General features: G+C 40.4%; 1 protein-coding gene across 1 annotated transcript in view; it reads right to left on the reverse strand.

The window, feature by feature from the left end:
- Nucleotides 1-663: 663 nt before the first annotated feature.
- The window catches only part of GLIS3 (GLIS family zinc finger 3), a gene marked incomplete at its 5' end in the record, with an annotated part of 172,024 nt that continues 153,286 nt past the window's right edge, over nucleotides 664-19,401 (reverse strand). The window contains 3 exons of the mRNA XM_082013541.1: nucleotides 664-1,364; nucleotides 2,570-2,752; nucleotides 12,452-12,633. Of these exons, the coding sequence (XP_081869667.1) occupies nucleotides 1,228-1,364; nucleotides 2,570-2,752; nucleotides 12,452-12,633 (502 nt within the window). The 3' untranslated portion in view covers nucleotides 664-1,227. The remainder of the gene's footprint in view (nucleotides 1,365-2,569; nucleotides 2,753-12,451; nucleotides 12,634-19,401) is intronic.

Genomic DNA, 19,401 nt, shown 5'->3' on the forward strand with positions numbered 1-19,401 from the left:
ATACAGGATCACAGTGATGACATATCTCCACTGCAAAATACTGTTTTTAACTCATACGCTTGTAGCTTTCATGAAGGGCAACCTCATTTGCTTGCATCCTGGACTAAATTCGAGGAGCAGAGCCTGACATTGAGTAGAAAAATCAAAACAACCAAACCAGTTCTGGTTTACAACTCTAAATAACCAGAGGGAACAAAGCAAACTTAAGAGTAGCTCTTCTTCCTGAAAATGTGTTATGGAAATGAAAATGTTAGGGCAACAAAAATTTAATTGAATCAGTACAGATTGCTTTTAAAAGATCCGGGGAATTTAAGGAAGAATCTTTACTAGAGGGTATTTTAAACCTTCCTACAGAGTACTACAGCACACGCAGCAATAAAGCTCCACAATATAATTAAAAATCAACAGAATGTTAGAACATACTTATTCTTATCTAGCAGCTGTGCTAAATACAAAGTCCATGTACCTTCTCATGTAGTGCATTTAACCCTTCATATTCATTGCATAAAGCACGGGGTCAGAAGGAGTATTGGAAAAATAGCAATGGCCATATTGTATGGCTTAAAATATAGAGGAAAGGAAAAGAAACCTAAACTGAGACCTGTAAGAAATCCAGTACCAATAACATTTGGCTCCAAAAAGAAGCCACACCAATGCCTCCAATGGGTAGTGCCAGGATGTATGTCTAATTTCTCTCCCTTTTTGATGCTGGTGTGTGTTTAGCTTTTGAAGCATCACATGCAAACAGGTTGTGCAAAAAGCTGTGTGCTTTTGAAATGTTTGTAGTATGCTCTGCTTTTACTTCTTTTTCTTTTTTTAAAAAAAAGGAATTTTCTAAAGCTGTGTTCTTCAGTAAGTCCACCCATTCAGCTTGAAAGGATTACAGCTAAGAAGCAGTTTTCTTATTCAGTCTGTGAATTCCCTTTGAGAAATTAAAAAAAAGAAAGAACAAAAAAAGTACAGTTGCTGTGCCACAGATGAAAAGAAAAGAAACAATTCCTAAGGTTTTGGCAAAGCTTGCTTTCTCCAAACATTCCCCTTCTCAGCTGACTGCTTGATTATATGATGAATGCTTGGTGATTGCTTTTTTCCTCTCCGTTATGTATGTATATCAACTCATATCCCCATACATACATGTCAGTTTCAGGGAGAGAAAAATTTTGTAGAGAAGTATCAGAAGGGCAAGATGAAATGGAATCAAGTTCTTGTAACTAGATTCATATTACTTTAGCCTTCAGTGTAGACAGAAGAAAGCTGGCTAGAACAACGATCCACTGCATTTACTTGTAGGAAACTGCTGTCCTCTGGCATGCTGCGAGCTGAATCACCAAAGATACCTGTGGACCCCGCTGGAAAGTCATAAACTGGAAAAAATACAAAAATAATTAATTAACTAGGGTAACTATGTCATGGAGAATGCCCCAATACTTATACAGAGAACTGGAAATGGCTTTAAACCAAATATACAAGCAAAACAAACAAGCCAACATATGTATGAAATTAATAATTACATAACTTACTGCTTATGAAGGGAGGAACTTCAGTTCTGTCAGAATCAAGTCTGGAGTACAGCAGATCTCATCGCAACTAACACTTGCCCATTTAATGGGTGCTAAAATTATGATACTTTTAAAAATAAAATTCATGCTTGCTTATTGAATTTCATCATATCCAACACATGATAAGAGGCAATAAAATATTGTAGAACTCTTGCTGTATAGAACTCTTGCTGTGAAGCAGACCCGGGCACAGAAATTACTAACTTCTAGAAGCAACAGTAGTAAACGCAAGACCAACTGTTTGCAGACAAAATCCCACCTTTTGGATTACATCGTTACATACTGTGAGATGCCCCTTTGAAGCTACAGGTGCTTTTTAATGCACTGTTGAAGGACCAACATGTAAAAGAGATTTCAAAGCACAACAAACGTTAAGTGAAATCATTCTGTGTGGAAGAATAATAGAAGACTTGGGCATCAATTTTGCTTAGGCCCTAAGATTAGGCCCACTGTCTTGTGCTGATCCTCTGCACAGGGGTAACTTTCACCCTTCCAGAGCAGCATGCAAGCCCCTTACGTACCTTCCAGCTGGGCAGAGACTAAGCCAAGTGCGCAGAGAGAAGTGTGCACCCAGGCAGTTCTTGTCGTGGAAATGTGAATAAATTAAATTAAAGATTGAGAAAAATCAAAGCAAAATCAGTGGTTTGAATCATCTCAGGTCGCTGCTACAATATGTACAGCAGAATGGAGTGTCTGCGCAAATATCACACAGGGCTCAGTAGGCTGTATTTCAAAGCAGATACATGAGATCGTGACTGTCTGACCCCCAGAGGTTTGAACCTCGAGAAGCTCTCAACAGTGCGTAGTTGCACACGGGCCAGATGTTACTGTGACCCATGGTGACCCACGGTCCCAATGCCAACCACTCCACAAAGGTCTGAAAAATATCTCCTCTTTGTGAAGAGTCGAGTCTGTCATGACAGGTCCCAGTCACATACACAGCTCAAGCGTATCCATCAAAGACCCCAAACTGTAAGCAAGCACCCACAAAGTCCCCAGCTGTCATTCACCTGTAATACCAGAAGGAGCTGAAAACGTTCGATGGAAAATGCCAAGCCCTGCCTGGCCCGCTGACGTGGGAACTATGCAGTCTTCAAAAGGAGGAACCATATTGCAAGAAACACCATGTTGTACATTCTTCTGAGTGTCAGCATAATGTGGAGGGCAGAAAGTCTGGAGCTGCCCATAAAAACCTACAACAAGGAGAAGAAAGAGGTCAGTAAAAGACCTGGACAGAGATACAAGGGATAGCACATGGAACCGTGGCCGTGAGAATGATAAAAACCTTGACTGCAGTAGCACCAGGATCTCAATTATTTTGCACCAATAAACCAGCTTTGATGTGAAACTCCCTAAGACTTCCTCCAGTTGCTACTAATTCCGAACACAATCTGCTTCATGGACATCCTGATTCCAGCATGACTTGTGAGAGGCACTGAGTGGATAGAAGCTGACATTTTTCAGGAAATCTCTCCCTTTACGCTGCAGTCTGCTGTCTGAACTGGTACTCTCCAGATTTCACACCGGGCTGCTGCCTGAAAAATCTAAGAAAATGCTTAATTCAAAATAAAAGAAGATTACTTGAGTAAGGTCTGAATAAAGTCTGAGGGCCTGTCACTGATGCCAGGACAGCTGGCTGACAGTGGGGACATGCATATGAGACTCAGAAAGGCTGCTAGCTGATGATCCATGGGGCCTGCTGTTTGTATGTACAGGGTGAGAGTCTAACCCACTCATTGGTAGCAATGAGTCCACATGGAAGACAGCCAAGACCATTGTGTTGCATGACATAAAAATCCCTACCAGGGATTTTGTTCTTTAAGTTGTTTTTTGTTCCTTGAGTGATATTTGAGATAGGCATATAAGCACTGAGTAAGTTCATATTGAAGTCCATGCCAAAATATATACTCATATAACCAAAACCATGCTTCTTGGTAAAACGGGGACACGTATGCAATCTAAGAGGCGCGGACAGATGTTCTGCAGTAGATTGGCCTGAAGATTTTTCTCATGGAAACGAGGTCCTTCCTCCTCTTTAAAAAATTGCTGCTAAGTCTAAGTTTTGGAGATTTTGCTCAGAGTCTGAAGGATGGCTTTTATAGGTAAAAAAGTGTGGTATGCATTTATTTCTTTTTCTATAATATGTTATTAGAGTATATGTCAGAAGTGAAACCATTATAAATTCAGTATTACAATCTGTATGTATTTTCCTTTTAAGAAAAACTGTGAATCAAGCTCCTCTCTGCCAGATGCTGTGGCTCCTTGCTCTCACCACTCTCTTACTCTGCATAAAAGAAAAAGGAAAAAGACAGTGGATTGCCTCCAAGGTGTTACACAGAAATTGTAGGCCTTGACTGTCCAAAAATAGGCCCAGGAGTGACACAGTCTCTGAAGACTGTATTAGCAAACAGCTTATTGCCTAAGGGCTCCTGTGATATTCTCTTGATGAAGATTATATTGTGGTAACTCATACTAAAAAGTCACTGTCAGAAAAATGACCCCTACCTTAGAAAGCATCTTAAGGAATTTCCTGTGTCTCAAGTTTATTCCAGAGACATTACTGTCAACAGAAAAGGCTGATGTGCAGGGCTGTCTCCTCTAGCCAGTCTAGTAAACCAAGATCCATATGACAAAGTCCTTCCAGCTGAATTTCCTTTTAGCGTAGAAGGATCAATAAAAAGAAACAACAAAACTTTCCCATAACCATTAAAACATCAACATCAGAAAAAAGGGAAAAAAGGGGAAAAGAGGAATTGAAAAACATTTTAAAATGCATCTTCTGTATATAAACTCTGTACTGCAGACACTGGCTTACAATTCAAGAACTTAAAAGACTCTCCTCTCTTTAGGCATCTGTTTATTGTCTTTTGGATATTATAAAAAAGGAGGAAACCTTGTTACTTTCAGTGATTATAAATGTTCACAGATTTGACTTCAAAGAGCGTTTAGTACTAGGAGGGAATAAGGACTCCTAATCTGGATAGTTACGGGGACAACCAGTACAAATTAATCCTTCCACGTGTTCAGGAATTAGTCTCAGAACATCCATACTGTCTAGTTAGGGAAGCATATTTATACCAGACATTCAGCTTTCATGCCTGGGATCTACTGATGTGCATGAGCAGTAACAAACCATGAGTAGTAAGCAAATTAATCGACAGGATTAAAAGCTCATCTCCCTCCCTAAAAGTAATGGGATGTTTGGGTGAGCAGCATATGACAAAAGGCCTTTGGGTACCATTTAACAGTTCAAGGATCAAGGAGATATCCCAGAGGATAGGAGATTATAAACAGAGAAGATCCTTTTATGAGAAGCATGAAAGATGGAATCAAAGCCTATTGATATTTGAGAAGGACACGTCTAAATGTCTTGGGTATTACGTGACACCTGAACATAACTACTAGCCTATTCATTCATTACTAGTAATTAGAAATGCCTCACAAGGGGCATCTAGTTTTGATTTATGAATAAAAAGTATTTTAAAAATAAAAATTTTATATTGGTGCAGTTCCACACCCCAGCCCAAACGAACCTTCCAACCTCAAATCCCTTTACAGGGATAGTCTATACTTAGAAACATATTATGAACATAAGGCACTTGGACAACTTTTTCTGGATCGTAGCTAGGAGCTAGGTGTATTTCCATTAACTTTCCTATGGAAGTGTGCACATGGGACTGTTGTTTGCTAAAGCTGCACTGAGTGTTTATGTACAGATCATGCATTTCATAAATAATAGGGATGGAGAAAGGAGAAGGATGCAGTGGAAAACATGCTGTATCACTTTATGTGATATAACTGATTTTCTGCCAAGTGGGAGGAAGGATGCACAATTTAGAGGTTTTATGATTCTAATTATTTTTCCTTTGAGTCTAATTTCTGAGGTCTCTGTGAGGAAAAGTACAAATGTTGGCAAGCATAAGATGTGCTTGAATTGAAACAGAAAACTCAATATTTAAAAACATCAGAATAGGACAGGACTATGGACAGGAGAAGACAGTCTGAACCTGCACCCAGGAACTCAGAAGAGACCTTATGGGGAGGTCTAGGTAACAATGGTCAGTAAAACATAGTCTTCACATTTTATTTAGTAGTCTTGCAAGACATTTCTGTGTACACACTATGAGATAAATGCCTAATTTACACATACATAACAAGAGTTTAGATCAGACAAATAATTATGTGAAAGAACATTGAAACAATTGTCAGTGTTGTGTCTGAAAACCTGCACAAAAAAAGAATATTTTGACTTCATTTAAAAGAAGAAGGGAAAGAAAAGGGAAAAGCAAAGGAAAAAGAAAAGGGAAGGGAAGGAAAAATAAAAAGTAGAAGCACACTTCCTCTTCCACAGCAGGCATAATTTGCAGACTGTGTGCTCACTCTAGAGAGGCTGAACACTCATAGATTCCTTTGTCTTTTATAAGGGCTGCAGGCACTTAGAGCACTAGCTCTAAGACGATGCTTTCAATTTTTTTTTTTTTAAGTTTAACTGCAACACAACTGAGCCAGACTACAAAGCATGTTTGGAATTTATAACCTGTCAATCTTAGATGTTCAATCCTGACATTTAAGAATCAACTGTAGTAAAATAAGATAAAATGAGAGAAAAAAAAATAGCCATCCAAAACTTGACTTAGAAGCTACATATGTATTGACAGTTTTTTTGTCCTTTAAAAATGCATTTAAAATCAATTTTTCTCTCAACGAGCAATAGGACACACTGTGAAAGTTTACTGTTGAGTCTGACTAGTTACCACAAAGAACCATTTCAAGCTATAGTGGTCTGAGCCAGCTGGCAAGAGCCTTCAAGACACATGCTGAAATGTCCTTTCACATTACTCTGTGCTCATTCTCTTTTTGTGCCTTTCTCATAGCATCCTGTTCCCGATGCAGAACAATCTGGCAGTAACTTTGACTATTGCTAGCTGAAGCCTGGCAGAAGAATTGCTTACCTTGGGGTTGAGCTATTGTGAGTCATAGCCTCTGTGTTTGCTCATTCCCTACTTAAGCAAAAGAATATTGTCTAGTAAAGTCTTAGAAGCTTTGACCCATTGGTACATTAACAGCTATATTGCAAAAAGAACCAGGAAAGTGCACAAAGCACTTTCACTAACTGATAAACCGCCAAATAATTTTTTAAGATGGAAAGAGCACAAAAAGGTAATTCAACTTTCCTAGATACATGTTCTTTTCATGATTCAGTGTCATAAATATCCATCCCTTAAAATGGAGAACCATAAACAGGAAAGAGCAGAACAGAGCATACATTGTTCTCTTCCCCTCAGTTATTTAGCACCATTCTAAATGTCTTCATCCACGTCTGCAGTGCATCAGGTCACAGTATAGAGGTCTTTGAACCACAGCCCATGATACAGTAAAATCTCCTAACTTGGTACCAGGACCTCTTCCCTTTATTCATATGGTGCCATGCCCAAGACAACCTACATTACTGCTCAGTGTAGGACAACATGAAACCATATGTAATTCAGGCCCTAGACCCTGACCGTAGCTGGTCCCTCATTTAAGATTATCTGTTAGAGAACTACCTGTAGCATTAGTTTTCTGTGTTTTCATGCAGCAATGGAAAAATAAAAAAGGCGAACCGGTTGGCTAATGAAGTTCCAGAAACTGAGTTTCTTCTCAGGACTGCAACTGTCGATTCTATCAGTTGCTTTCTTATTAAGCTGTTTAAAACACACACACGCACAAGGTTATGTCAATTCTGTTTCTTTGAATCAGTACACTATAGCCAAGATCCATGGTGTCAAGATACAGTTATTTTTCTGGCATGATAGCATTATTTCCTGAGGAAAGTGAAATACTTTTAAATATGATAAAATAGCTGTATACTGCAAAAATCTCTTAAAAAAGCAAGAAGCTCTTGTCCTTTATCACATATACAGTCTCATCCTGAGAGATGCTGAGCATCTGGAAATCCCAGATACACTGCCCGTCTCAAATTCACAGCTGAAATCATAGTCCACATGAGTTTGTGACAGAGTCCTGATCCCACTGAACAGATGTAGACAAAGATTTCATTACAGATATGTAATGAATGACTACCACAGTTATCATTTCCATAAGGTAGGAAGTTTCTGATGGACATTTATTTCCTCCTCAGTCAGCTCTCTGCCTGGCACCACACAGAGAGAATATTTTCTCAAGAAAATCATTATAACTGCTTTTAAGAAATATACAACATGATGTCTCTGCTGCTATGGCATGTAAAAATTCGAGCTATCTTTAGCTTGAACTACTTCAAAATAGTGTTCCTCTGCAGTATATTTCTACAATGTCCACAAGATAACAAACCTCAAGTAATCATTTGGTACCACCTGAGTGTGAAGAACAAAAGGAAAAGAAAGAGTCACATATTGTACTGCCAGACTGACTTGCAAATGTGCAAAACTAGAAAAGTTTGTATTTATTTAATTCTGATTATTTGTAATTAAAAGATAACCGTGACTAGTAGAGCTGCCTGTACAGATACACCAGTGTAGCTAACTCATATCAGCTAACAATTTTTTTAAAGAAATGGCAACTTTTTCTTTTAACTGAACATTTTGCATGACTTTTTTATTTCTTCCATTACTCAGCCAGCATTGGTCATACGTCACTAGCTCACAGCTCACAAACACATATGACATGAGTTACAGGCACAATTTCAAAGGATGGTCAGATTTCTAGTGCAAAACTGTTCACAGTATCAGAAGCATCCAAAATCGTCAGCTATGTCCATACCCAGAGGAACTTTACCTCACTCTATACTGTAAGCACAAGAAACTTGCTCACTGTGAAGGAGGGGTTTCTATTGCTGCTCTTTTCTTTCCTACCTCATGCATCTCTTCTGACTTGTCTCAGAGCAATACCTTATTCTTGCAGATGCCTGTGTGCTGCAGATGCCTGTGTCTTCAGGTACCTCTGCTGAGATCCCTGTAGTTCTTGTCTGAAAATCTGGGTCAACTGTTGCAGACTTCCATGACCTGTACTTTCTTCTACTCTGTCTACAAACACATAGTACAATGGTGACAAGCTGGGAAGTTGTCATGCCAGTCTCTGGTTCAGGATAATTTCAGATTTACTGTCCATGGTAATCCAATAAAGATACTACAAACTGATGAAAGGAAAAGAAGAGCTTCACTTTCGCAGCTCAGTGAGTCATCTAACGTCATCGCTTCCAAACATCCCATGGAGCAAAGGAAATCGTGAATTTCCAAGAGAAGGAAAGAGAACATTTAGTCACTATAAAATATTAACCAAGGCAATAAAAAGCCCTCTCTGTCATTACTGTGTATCTAATGCTGAAAATCACTCAGAACGAATAATGAAATCTGAACTGTAGACAATGTTCTTCCCAGAAAAAGCAGTTTCACAACACAAGTAGCTATTAGATATAAAAGGCTTGTCAGTCTTGGATCTTCTACATCATTTCTTTCTAAAGGATAGTGCTCTGAGATCTCCATGAGCTTTTAAGATGCTCAGACTTTCAGTAAGGGAGTCTGTTTAGAACTTGTTTTCTTCAAAAAGCTCTCAGGCAATGAACCTCTTTCTTCCTCAGCACAGCCTATTTAAATGGAGTTGACAAGTTTAAGACTACATATTGAGACAAAAATGTAACCATTTTTTGGTAGCAGACTGAGCTGAAGTGGCTATAAAGCGTAAAAAGGCAGGTTATGAACTGCAAGAGACTAGAAACCAACAGAGCTTCCCACAGACTCTTCTTATATACCAAATAGTCCAGGCTGGTGAGATAACTCCATGGTGTTTTTCTACATTATAATGATGTGACCAAGGAAGATGGTGATCTTTGTATTGCTGGTGGGAAAGGGTGACCATGAACTCTTGAAACATTTGTTTTTGAGATGGAGAGTTTAGGCAAGCCTTTCAGGCACACAGCACAAACAAAGCTTTCAGTGTAGCACATGGGAGTGAGACAGCTGTGCTTAAGTTGGAGGGAGTACATTCTAACAAAATACATCTTAGAGCAACAAGAGGTTACTTAACCCATGAAAGAACATTTAATACCTAAATGTGGCTATTATATTGCAATGTATTACATTTTTCAATACTAAAAAAAAATAAAATTAGAGTTCAGCCCACATTTGTCTTCTATCAGTTTTAAGTGCAGAGATCCTTACAATTGCAACTTTGAGTTGCTATCTATGTGTATATAATTCCTGTCAGCAATGTATATTTTCAACATAGGTTTTCCTAAGACAGGGATGTAAACGCCCTAATGCTAACGTGGGACTAGAGAAAGGTACGGATTTAAGGTCCAAGCCGTTGAGGTTATCCATTTTTCGATCCACACAAAAGATAGTATTAAGCTCTATCTTAAATTTGGATGTGGACAATGTCACCTGGGCAAGCTCGAGAAGTGGGCCTGTGAGAACCTCCTGAGGTTCAACACGGCCAAGTGCAGGGTCCTGCACCTGGGTTGGGGCAACTCCCCATATCAGTACAGGCTGGGGGATAAAGGGATTGAGAGCAGTCCTGCCAAGAAGGACTTGGTGGATGAAAAGCTGGACATGAGCCAGAAATGTGCACTCTCGGCCCAGGCAGCCAACCATATCCTGGGCTGCATCCAAAGCAGCGTGGCCAGCAGGTCAAGGGAGGGGATTCTGCCCCTCTACACTGCTCTGGTGAGACCCCACCTGGAGTCCTGCCTCCAGCTCTGGAGCCCTCAGCACAGCAAAGACATGGACCTGCTGGAGCGGTCACAGAGGAGGACCAACAAAATGGTCAAAGGGATGGAACCTGTGAGGACTGTCTGAGAGAGTTGAGGTTGTTCAGGCTGGAGAAGAGAAGGCTCTGGGGGACACCTTATTGCAGCTTTCCAGTGCTTAAAGGGGCCTTATAAGAAAGACAGGAACAAACTTTTTAGCAGGGTCTGTTGCAAGAGGACAAGGGATAATGGCTTCAAACTACAAGAGGGTAGATTCAGACTATATATAAGGAAGATATTTTTTATGATGAGGGTGGTGAAACACTGGCACTTGTTGCCCAGAGAGGTGGTAGATGCCCCATCCCTGGAAACATTCTTCAAGGTCAGGTTGGATGGGGCTGTAAGCAACCTGCTCTAGTTGATGATGTCCCTGCTTACTGCAGGGGTGTTGCACTAGAGGACCTTTAAAGGTCTCTTCCAACCCAAACTATTCTATGATTCTATGACTCTATGATTCTATGAATGGGGCTTCAGTCCATGTGTGACACTTGCCCAGATGAAGGTCTCTACTGGGCTGTCTTCCTATAATGTTTTTAATGACCTATGCCTTTTGTCCTTTCAAAATCCTCTTTGGACTGTAAGGGAGGGAGATGGGAACACAGTAGCATCACTCTGGCCTGCCCTAAGGAGAAGATGCCCAAGCAGATATGGAGCTAGCTGCACCAGACAGTGCAATTCTTGTGTGGAGCTGCAACTAATCCAAGATGATCTGTGAGTCTCTGGGAGGCAGGTTTCTTTGGAAACTGCTCAACTTCGAAGCAGCAGGTTGTGATTCTGGCTTCTACAATTACTGAAGCTCCCATGACCATGAGAGGAAGAGGGTGGTAAAGCCATCTATGCACTCAAAGACAATTTTTCTTCCAGGCAGGAAGACAGACTTTAATGTCTGGATGCCTTTGTGGAAGATGAGTTCTTGCCAAATACTCAGCATAAAAGGAAACTGATTGAAATGTATTGTACTGTGGCAATAGGAAGGCTAACCTGATCCCTTCATGCCCCATATGCTGGGAATTTATTGGACCTGCTCTGGCATGTCTTTGCATATGTCACATGACAATGAACAGTATATTACTAAATTTCATCCTGTACTCTGTTGGCCCTAAACTATTAGTGAAACTTTAAACAGAGAATAGAGAGAGCCAATTCATAGCCATTAGTAAATTTCATGTTCTTCTAGTACTCATCAGTGCTGTACAGGATTACCAGTTCCTGGCAGAAAAGCACCTGGCTCAAATCCTGCTCACATGTGGTCTAGTATGATAAGAAGAACAAAACAGGAGTGGCACCTTCCTTTCTCCCCTTCACACTCATAACCTCTGGGAGATGCCTCAGTGTCCTGTCTCATCCCTTTGCCTAGAGAGTCTGCTTCTAATAGTGGAAGAAAATAAAAGAAGCCTTGGTTTTCTCAGGATGTTTTCTATGATATCTACTGTGATAATTATCAAGAAGCCTGATCAAAAAGCAGAATCCCAAGTTCCAGTGTGCTATGTACCTTGTGTATGTAAATATGGCAAACCATCTATTTAAACAGTTGAAACAGCATACAGCTGTCAACACATTTCTAAAATGTTAAGGTAATTATCATTCAGACTCCATACCAGCTAGAAAAAAACCCAACAAAACAACCTAACATTGTTTTCAGCTGCTGTTAATTTTCTTCTTTGCTACAGAAGTTTATACTTGATTGAACAAAGAGGGAGAGAGAAGTTTTGTAGAAGCTGTTTACATAGCGCAAGTGGTAAAACAACTGTAAGAGACATGTATGCTAAGAAAAGAAGAGGTCGCCATCACTCTTCAAGTGCAAGGGAGAAACATATTCCACCTCCTGAAAACCCAGTAACACTTTACATGTAAAGTTGGGAGGGATTAGAAGCATTACATCAGAAAATTGAAAGCAGAGGCCATCACAGAATTATTTGCAGTTCTATTTCAACAACAGCTCTGAAAATTGGTCTGAAGAGAAATCTGTAACTCCATAGTAAGATTAATAACAATTAGCTAAGCTAAGAATTTTAAGGAATTCTGAGGGCAGGGTCCTGAAGGCTACTTTCCAGGGTCTTTCAAAAGGAAAGTTGCCCTAAAAATACCAGCCCTCAAAGCACTTAATTTGAAGCCAAGGAGCAGTGACAAACAGCTAACATCAGTGATGAAGATTCTTCCTTCTTACCTTGGATGTGGAGGCTACTTGGTTGAAAAGCAGGGTTTGCTGCTGGCTGGTATGTCTTTAGAGGCATTCCTGTGGGTTGTTGAAGGTGGGTAGGTTGTGGAGTCCGTCTCTGCATCATGTGATGAGGAACTGAAATTCTCTGGGGGCTGATGTGGTGAGGAGAAGCAGCTGGAGCAACAAACCTAGGAGTTCAGAAACACAAAACTGTAAAATCCCCAAAAGATAAGAGCTAAAGATTGTTTCTGCTTTACTTAGGTCACTATTATGTTTAGCAGTCTGCATAGATACAGAATTCCAAAACAATAGTGTGCTGCCCAGACACAGAGAAAATATATTTTTGAATGGTGACATATCATTAGATTGACAGCTGGGAAATTAGAAGTTCGAATTGCACCCTTATGATGGAAAACACCTTTCAACTTCTGTGGGGGAGTTTTAAGTCTTAACGGGAGGAGATGTCTCATGGGGGACCTGATTTCTGAGGCACTGCCAGCTGTCTCCTTGTAAGGCTTTGTATCAACTGTATCTGCCAATAAGTCACTGCCCTTCCTCAGCAGAAGTGAGCAGTCAGTTCTGGTAATGGGGCACTGAGGAGTTAAGATACGAGGTTCAGGTTCAGGTTTCAAGTTCTAGAAATCTTTGCGTGTTACATAGAGCATTTGAAAATGAAGAAACTGATGTCAATATAATGTTCATAAAGGCAAGTGTTAAATCGCTTCCAGTTGAGTCTGATGCCATCAAAAGTTATTCTGTACTCAAAGCATAAACTTAGCAATCCTGGCAGAGGAAAAGAACCATTCAGACCAAACCTGGTGGTGCAGCTGCCACAGAGGTTCATCACTTCAGTAGTATGTTTTGCACAGCTCTGTCACTACTGGCACTACAAGGACACACACTACTTTGAGGATTTTACACAAGGGTTTTACAGACTTTGTCAGTTTAACTTTTTTTCTACATTTCCTTAAAATTGCATACCTCAAAGTACATTACAAATAGGTGCTACAGTAATTTTTGCAGATGGAAAGTTGAGGTTATAAGAGCTCTGGTCCATGCCCTCAATGACCAAACTACCCACTAGAGCAGTGGGGTCTCATTAGTAAACTAAAAGCCAGCCTGAGTTCCAGAATGGCTCAGGGCCACTTTCTCACCCACGAGTGGAGAGCTGGGAAGGCCAACAAGAAAGAGCCAGGATACTTCTGCACGAGGGTGAGTGAAAAGTTGTGTGGTATTCCCGTCCCAGATCAGCCTCTCTCTCCAGTCCTAAAGCAAGACGCAAGTCCGTGCCGAGCCAGAGCACCCACCTCCCCTTCTCCGTGGTGGGTGTGCTCGGTAGCTGCTGCTAGGAGGGAGTGGTGCCTGCAGTTAGCGCGATCTGCCGGGATTCTCAAGTGTGGATCTGGTCCCTGTTCTCCTGAGGCTGGACTTCAGTACACTAGGTGACTTTTTTTTTTAACCTAGCAATAAAGAATGTTTTTCCTGCAGAAATGTAAGGAAGCTGTAAACTCACCCTGAATACAACAGAAGGTGCGACTGTGGTAGGAGCGCTACTGAACACCTCTGGACAGGGACACTATATAGCTTATAACTGCATTTAAATCAAAGACACCCGAGATCTTTTATGCTGCAGCTCAGAATCAGTATCTGCCTGTGTAATTTTTACTTAATTTGAAACCTATTTACCACATTTCTTATAGGTCCGTAGTTTACACATCTGGAGTATAGCAAGTGTCAAGATGAACTTTGGATGATTTACTGCCTACTCAGTTTTCTTTAAGAATTGCATTTTAGGCATATTAGATAGGGTTTGGATGGCCTTTGTGCTGATTTCATATTAACTTTATAAACACATGCATTACTTCAGATATGCTATATAGATGGAGGAAATAAAAATGCCACTACTGAGTCACTGAGACTTTAATGTGTCAAACATTTCATTGTTCAAGATAACTGATGCATTGTGGACTTAAATACATACTGGGGAGGAAGAGAATAAAGCATGCATGTGTTTCACAATAATACTAGAGAATATTTTTTTTAAAAAGAGAAATCAATAACTATATTGTCATAAAAATATCAGAGGTTTTTAAAAAGTGCTACAACTACCTGGTTATTTGTCTCCTGTGTAAGGACTAGAGTTATTTTTTTGTATAGCGCTCACACAGAAAGACCATTACTTGCTGACAGAGATTAAGAGCAATGCATAGACAGCCTTTTATTACTACTATTATTTAAAAAATCATGGGATATCACCCTCTGTGTTTTCAAAATTCATTTGTGAAAATTAATCTCTGAGAAATGGTTTTAACCACCAGTCAACAACAGGGAAAAAATCCTTTTCAAAACTCAAAGTAAAAAGCACAGTTTTACAGATTTCACATTTGATTTAACATCCAAAAAACCCTCCCAACAATAATGCAGTACTTTGTACAGACAGACAGGACTCCTTTTTAGTAGACTTTAGTGGTCTTTATTATGATTTATGAATCACTTCATGAATTCCTGGCTTACTCATACGGGTGACTATAGTTATCTACTTTTACTTCCCTTTTGCCTAACAAAAGAGAAACTTGGACTTGTCTCAGTCCAGATTTGTCCCTGAACAAATCACAGTGTGTTACTGGGGGAACTGCAAATTTAATTTCGTTCCAGAAACAATCAGAACCAGCTCGTAACCACTTGGAAACTGCCATCAAGAATTGTGGCCAAGCCCTGGAGTTGATGCAATCAGGAACCAGCCAGATTTGCAGAAAGGTGCCCTTCCCTGTGCTTGCTGGATGCAAAATCAGAGCAGAAATGTTTCTGGAGCCATTGAGTAGCCTCTCCCTTTCCAACAGTAGCTATGAAAAAATGTCGTGCTGGGGAATGACTAGATTTGGTAGTAAGCAAGATAGATGACAAAGTTACCAAAGTTTACCTGTTATGATGAGATTAGGTAAAATGGCATATATATAGGGGTTTAATTAATGACCATTACTGGTCACAGCTACACAGAAAAAAGATTTTACTCCAGCATTTGTTGACTGGAGCTGGCCCAAATGTAAACTACATGCACAGTCTAAGCAATGTGTGGAAAAGGAAGCAAAGAGGAAAGCTAATAGTAACACTTTATTTATATAATATAAATAGTGTATCTATACAGTAATTATAACTATTCATATAGTTTATTTTACCATGGTTGGCCACTTGTAAATGAGTCTTCGGTGTGGTGGGGAAACAATGTTGTACGTCTCTGTAACAAGGATATATACAAGGGGTTTCTTCACCTAGAAACTCAAGTGCTTTGAGACTCTTAATTAAAGAACTGGCTGTGCTGAATTGTCTAGGCATCAAAGGGCTGAAGGGGTTATTTTTGTAGGTGGAGAAAATACTGATAACTTAGTGGTACAGAAACCTTTTTTTGTTAAACTTCCCAACAAGAAGAACTGCCATTGCAATCCAAGAGAGAGGATACATGTATTACAACTGTGATATCAAGTAGTCACTCTTCAAGCTGATTGGAAACAAGGAAAGCAAGAAGAGAATTACCACTCAAAGCTCTGCCTGACCTATGGCTTTTTGATGGTGCTCCCCTTTTTCCATGGGAATTTGAAAGATTCATCACCTCAGAATTACCCTGTCTGCTGTTCTTTTAGGCTGGCAGTCTTTCCTTTGATTTCACACTCCCAGCCTCAGGAAGCTCATGAAAGTACATGACTGGCCCAATGATATTGGGCATCGTGCTTACACAGGCATCTCTCAGTGGCCTTCTCCCACCTTCACTGCTTGATGTCTCCAAGAGTTGTCACCTGCATCCACTTCACAGAGCTCTCTGTAGCTAAGTAGCCAGTTCCCCTTTCTAAGGGGAGAAGGAAGAGCCCAAAATTTGGTGCAAGACAGGAGCCAGCATGCTGATGACAAGAAAAAGTCCAGGTCTCTTGTGGATTTCAGTCCCATCTTAAAAGGCAACCCCTTTGTCTCACTGCCTGCTTCACTTACCCACCTTCTGAAAGAGAATAGCAATTCCAAGCTGCCACAGGAGGCTGAGTTCTCCTTGCCTTTTTTTCAGGAGATTAGGAAAAGTGCAACAGAAAGAACACAAGGCAGCATCCCAAATCTTTCTGCTTTTCTGTCCTCCCTCAATGCTTGAAACCTCACTCTGCAGAAGTGAGAAGCACAGAAAGGATGGGAAGGTGGGGAGACTGGCATTTTGGGGACAGAACTGGGGAATAATTAACTGTAAGACTGATTTAGAAGTAAGAACCACTACAGCAAAGGAAAGGCGGAGTTACGTATCTTTTTTTGTGAAGAAGTGGCTAATCTAATCACTATATATGCACACACATGAACATCTGCATACCTATGATTGAAAGAAGAAGTAACCCCAAGAGTTCAAATTTCAAAATGCAGACAAAAAGTGTGTAAAGTCATTAAAAAAACCCCTATAAATTGGCTGCCAGATTTGGCATCTGAGATAAAATTTCTAAACTACTGGTTTTAGCACTAATGGTACCATGAGTTCCCCCTCATACTTCTGCCTTTCCTTTCTCTTTCCAATTCTCCTTCCTGTGTGGCCATATTCATAGGTTGGCAGAAAGCACATTTCAAATGTGGGTATAAAGATTACCTTGAATCGGCAGAGAAAAGGGTAAGGGCAGACTTACTTTAAAAAAAAAAAGGTGAAGATAAAAGCTTACTCTGACCCTCTTTATTGTCAAAGAGAATGAACTTTGACAAATCTTTGAGAGCCACTAATGTATTACAGGAAGCATTATTTAAGACTTTCATAGAGTCATAGAATCATAGAATTGTTTGGGTTGGAAGGTACCTTTAAAGGTCATCTAGTGCAACCGCCCGGCAATGAGCAGGGACATCTTCAACTAGAGCAGGTTGCTCAGAGCCTCGTCCAGCCTGACCTGGAAGAATGTTTCCAGGGATGGGGCATCTACCACCTCTCTGGGCAACAAGTGCCAGTGTTTCACCACCCTCATCATAAAAAATATCTTCCTTATATATAGTCTGAATCTACCCTCTTGTAGTTTGAAGCCATTATCCCTTGTCCTCTTGCAACAGACCCTGCTAAAAAGTTTGTTCCTGTCTTTCTTATAAGGCCCCTTTAAGCACTGAAAGGCTGCAATAAGGTGTCCCCAGAGCCTCAGCTTGGTGTCGCCTGCAAACTTGCTGAGGGTGCACTCAATCCCATTGTCTCTGTCATTGATGAAGATATTAAAGAGTACTGGTCCCAGTACAGACCCCTGAGGGACACCACTCGTCACTGATCTCCATCTGCATATTGAGCCATTGACCACTACCCTCTGGATGTGACCATCCAACCAGTTCCTCATCCACCCAACAGTCCAACCATCAATTCCATGTCTCTCCAATCTAGACAGAAGGATGTTGTTCGGGACTGCGTCAAAGGCCTTACAGAAGTCCAGACAGATGACATAAGTAGGTCTTCCCTTGTCCACTGATGTGGTCACTCCATCATAGAAGGCCACTAGGTTGGTCAGGCAGGATTTGCCCTCGTTGAAGCCATGCTGGCTGTCTCAAATCCCCTTCCTGTCCTCAGTGTGCCTTAGCATAGCTTCTAGGAGGATCTGTTCCTGATCTTCCCAGGCACAGAGGTGAGACTGACAGGTCAGTAGTTCCCAGGGTCCTCCTTGTTACCCTTTTTAAAAATGGTTGCAATGTTTCCCTTTTTGCAGTCACCGGGGACTTCATCTGACTGCCAGGACTTTTTAAATGTGATGGAGAGTGGCTTGGCAACTGTATCAGCCAATTCCCTCAGGACTCTGGGATACATCTCGTCAGGTCCCTTAGACTTACGTATGTTCAGGTTTCTCAGGTGGTCTTGAATGTGATCTTCTCTTATGGTGGGAGGGACTTTGCTCCTCCAGTCATTGTCTTGCAGGCCATCCCCTTAAGAGGTGTGGAAGAGAGGTTGCCAGTGAAGACTGAGACAAAGTCATCGCTGAGTATCTCAGACTTCTCATCCGTTGTTACCAGTCTGCCAGTCTTGCTCATCAAGTCTCCCATCTTGCTCAACTTTTTACGGCCTTTTTTGTAAATAAGCCAGATTACACCAAAAATGTCTGACACAACCAATTTTTCTGTTAAAAACCCAAATACCAAATAACCACTTGGGCTGCAGGACAGCAGTTCTGTCAATTCCGTATCTCTAGGGGGTTAGTATGTTTCTGTTCTTCCTGTTTGCACTGTTTCAGAGTTCTAGAAGAGAAGTAAATTTTTGCTAATAAAGCAAAAGATCATTCTTTCATATTGTATCAAATTCTGTGTTTCACTTTTCCCAACCAGTAGTTTGCTTGGAAAAAAGGTTAATTCCAATTATTCTAATAAATTTCAAATAAATTCTGCAGGGGACTAGAAGCATGACAAAAGTAATGATAACAGCATATTTTACTACAGTAGTAGTAATAGCAAGTGAAGGGATTCTTTTGTTTGATTGGGAATAGGAAAGAAAATATTTTCATTGCAACTATATATTTGTTAAAAATATATTGAAAAGAAAGGAAGCTGCACCCGCGTATGAATGAGGAAAGAGGAGAACACATAGTTTACCTACCATTAATCCATGCTACACTATGGCACAAAATGCTACTAGCAGTAATTATTTTAGATAGGAACTATGTACCTATGGTGGATGTAGCTATGGCTTCATTCTCCGCTTTTTCTCAACATTGCACTGAAAAGTAAAGCATGTGCCACCATTTAGACAGCATCAGTCCTTATAGTTGCTTTCAATATGCTTCCAAAATGGAAATGGAACATTAAAGCTGAAAACTTTGGTCTTCCTTTTTTCTTCAGAGGTCATAGTTTTCTTTGAACAATTAGTAAACACAATTTACTGGGTTGCTGCTCTGTTAACTGGCTGAGTTCTAATCCTTCTTATTGGGCTGCAACAGTTTGGGAACATATCCAAATGTTATGCAGCTGACACAGCCAGGAGATCA

Source organism: Phaethon aethereus (genome assembly GCF_964289735.1).
Source record: "Phaethon aethereus genome assembly, chromosome: Z".
NCBI classification, from domain to species: Eukaryota; Metazoa; Chordata; class Aves; order Phaethontiformes; family Phaethontidae; genus Phaethon; species Phaethon aethereus.